We start from the raw sequence: 3,167 nt of genomic DNA on the forward strand, positions 1-3,167 counted from the left end.
ATTGCGTACCAGTTTAACGTTGAAAATTATTTATGATTTTAACTAAATGGGTATATTATACTCCCTTGCGTAAATTCGTACTGATCTCGTTTAATGGTAGGGTACAATTCTTGTACGTGTGTACGTTCGTAAGCCGTCATTTCAATTTTATTTAATAGCGTCTAAAGCACATAATAATATGATTAATTTGATTGCACTGTTGTGTTAATTCGCAGAAAAAAATATCCAAGTTAAAACTTGTAGGGAAAATGTGGATCGGTATGTTCTGTAAGCTAAGGCAAGTTTTAACATTTTCGGTAGTAGTATTAGCTTATCATATGTTACGAAACTTGGGTATACAGGTACATAAACACCTCTTAACAGTCAGTTTTTATGTACCAGTACAGTACTCACGTACGCAGACATCCATCGAGGCACTTTGATCAAATTAAAAGTATGACGCAGTCAGTTATTGGCTATGACGATTCCTGCAGATAATGCTTGGCATGCAGTCTCTCTCATAAGTATAGGGGATGGGAGCGAGATTTAAATTTCGTAATATTGTTTGAAAATAAACGATAAGCCCAATTAACATACGCAGTTAGTAGAATGGGTCAAGTTTAGCAATAAAATGCGCCATGAAATTGGCTAATTACATATTGTCGTGTTACAACTTTCGTCAATAGAAGTACTTATTTAAGTTTCCTGAGAAGGGCACGTCCTTACGTAATCCTTTCGTTCAACGTATTGTTCCAGTTTATGTCGTAACTTATGCGGGTCATGTGTTAGGTCTGGTTTATTTCTTGCGTAATTCTGAAAACACGCACTATTGATTTGTGTGTCTATTCTATGCTCAGTAAATTAACAATTTTAATTTCTTTGTGATATAAAGAGCGACCTTTAGAAATGTTTAAATTGTTGTAATAACGTATCTTAAATAACGGAGATAAATATGTAAGTCTTAACTTTCTGTTTTAAGAAGCGATACTGATAGATACGATTGGAAACACTTCTTGTCTTATTATGAACGAAACAATCTACCAAGGAATGTCGGTGAAATAAATAATCCTTAAATTTATTTATTTATTTTTTACTGTCTTCAGTGTGTATACAAACTATTCATAAAAAAAAAAAGGGGTGTGTGTGCTGTCATGATTATCATGTGATTGGTTAACAAAAATTTAGTTTGATATTGATATGTAACTACGAAATGTAGTTGTTCACTAGATGGGTGTAGTTTGACTAACGGTTTTACGGTTGGAATACCTACTCCAGGAGATGAGTTTTGCTTATTACTTCCAGCAATCTGTTTCACTAATCTGCTTGTTTCTTTTGTCTGTCTATCAACTGGCTGCACATAGTAAAAAAATTGATGTAGATGTAAGGCATGTAAACTGAGGTTAAATGTAGGTCATACTTGTACAGATACTTCAAAAGCCAAGATGGATTTTATAATTTGGAACTTGGTGTTTTAATCTTTTGTCTTGGCTGCTGCATTTCCCTTAGTCTGAATGTTCTTATTTTACATAACCATATTTATCACAAATCTGAAATTGCTGTTCTTTTAGCTTTCTTTGTTATATTTGTTGTTGTCTGAGCTACAGCTCTCACCACCCCAAATACAATTAAGTATAGTTTCACAAAGCACGTTATTAACAAACGTTCCTTTTGGTGTTGCAGAACTCAGCTGAAGTTGGAGACGTTAGATGACGCTGTAGTCTTGGATGATGAAGCCAATGATCAGCTCAGTGATAGGCACGGATGTCCAGCCTATGTCAGTCCGGAGATCCTTATACCAACTGAAAGTTATTCTGGAAAAGCTGCGGACTACTGGAGTTTAGGGGTAATACTGTATACTCTTCTAGTGGGGCGGTACCCATTCCACGATAGCAGCCATACATCCCTCATTGGGAAGATTCGCAGAGGGAAGTTTGTGATTCCAGGTAGTCTTTCATGTCATGCAAAATGTCTCATTCGTAATTTGTTAAGAAAGGACCCAACAGAAAGACTTACAGTTGATGAGGTTCTTGAACACCCCTGGTTTCGTTCATCCTTCCACGATGGAAGGGATTCTTCTGATCATCAGGACGAAGCTAAAGTTCCAGAACTCGTACTTGATACAGCAATAACATCAGAAAATCCTTTCTAGTTTCAAGCTATATAAATAGATAACCCAGTTTTGTGGAAAGTTTATATGTATATTTGTATGTTCCATCTCAGGCTGAAGAACTGTGTGTGTGTGTGTGTGTGTGTGTGATAAAATACAACAGAACTTCTCACAAGAACTGTGCATTGCCATTCAACAACTTGGACCAAAATTGTTTTGACTTTTAATTATATGCAGATTTAAATTGCTCTGTTAATAATTTTAAAACTTCATTTTTGTCAGCTTACAAGCATTCCTAAAAATGTGATTACACCTTTCCCATTCAACAGAGTATTTTCTTGGCTGTTAAGTGACAAAAGTATCTGCAAATACAACCAAAGAATTGGATCCAAAATATGACCACGATTTATTTAAGTAATATAATTAATGTAAATAAATATAAATTATAGAAGAATAAAAATACATTTAAAACATCATTCCGAGTATTGTTTTGTTTTTTTTTTAAAACCTTTCTAGGTTTCTAATATTAGAATATGCCTTTGTTTCACTTTTGTTTGCAATACATAAACAAATAATTTTGAATGTAAAAAAAAAAATAAAATTAGAAAACCTGATTCAAATGATTACTGGTATATAAATTCCAGGCTCCATTTATAAGTTAAACCCATCTTTATATAATTAATAATAATATTGTAGCAACAGAATAATTAGACAAGGTGGTAAAAATGTTCAGGCTTTAAAATTTTGCATCTGATTTATGTGCCATTACTACTTTCTGAATTAACAGTATTTGCATTTATAAGTTAAACCCATCTTTATATAATTAATAATAATAATAATATTTTCAATAATAATATTGTAGCAACAGAATAATTAGACAAGGTGGTAAAAATGTTCAGGCTTGAAAAAGGGGGCGTTTTAAAATTTTGCATCTGATTTATGTGCCATTACTACTTTCTGAATTAACAGTATTTGCATTTCATATATTATTTACAAACTTTTATACGATTATCATGTTTGTATGTTTCAATAATAGTCTATAATACAGTTTTAAGTTAACACTTTATTTTTGGTTGGGCAT

General features: G+C 32.8%; 1 protein-coding gene across 2 annotated transcripts in view; it reads left to right on the forward strand.

Moving 5' to 3' along the window:
• Positions 1 to 2,562, forward strand: part of LOC106457560 (tribbles homolog 2-like) — a 10,280-nt gene extending 7,718 nt beyond the window's left edge. For both annotated transcript variants that reach the window (XM_013916992.2, XM_022383537.1), the window contains exon 5: positions 1,660 to 2,562. In XM_013916992.2, the coding sequence (XP_013772446.1) occupies positions 1,660 to 2,128 (469 nt within the window). In that variant the 3' untranslated portion in view covers positions 2,129 to 2,562. The remainder of the gene's footprint in view (positions 1 to 1,659) is intronic.
• The last annotated feature ends 605 nt before the right edge of the window (positions 2,563 to 3,167 follow it).

This window comes from Limulus polyphemus, unplaced genomic scaffold (genome assembly GCF_000517525.1).
Source record: "Limulus polyphemus unplaced genomic scaffold, Limulus_polyphemus-2.1.2 Scaffold345, whole genome shotgun sequence".
Lineage (NCBI taxonomy): Eukaryota > Metazoa > Arthropoda > Merostomata > Xiphosura > Limulidae > Limulus > Limulus polyphemus.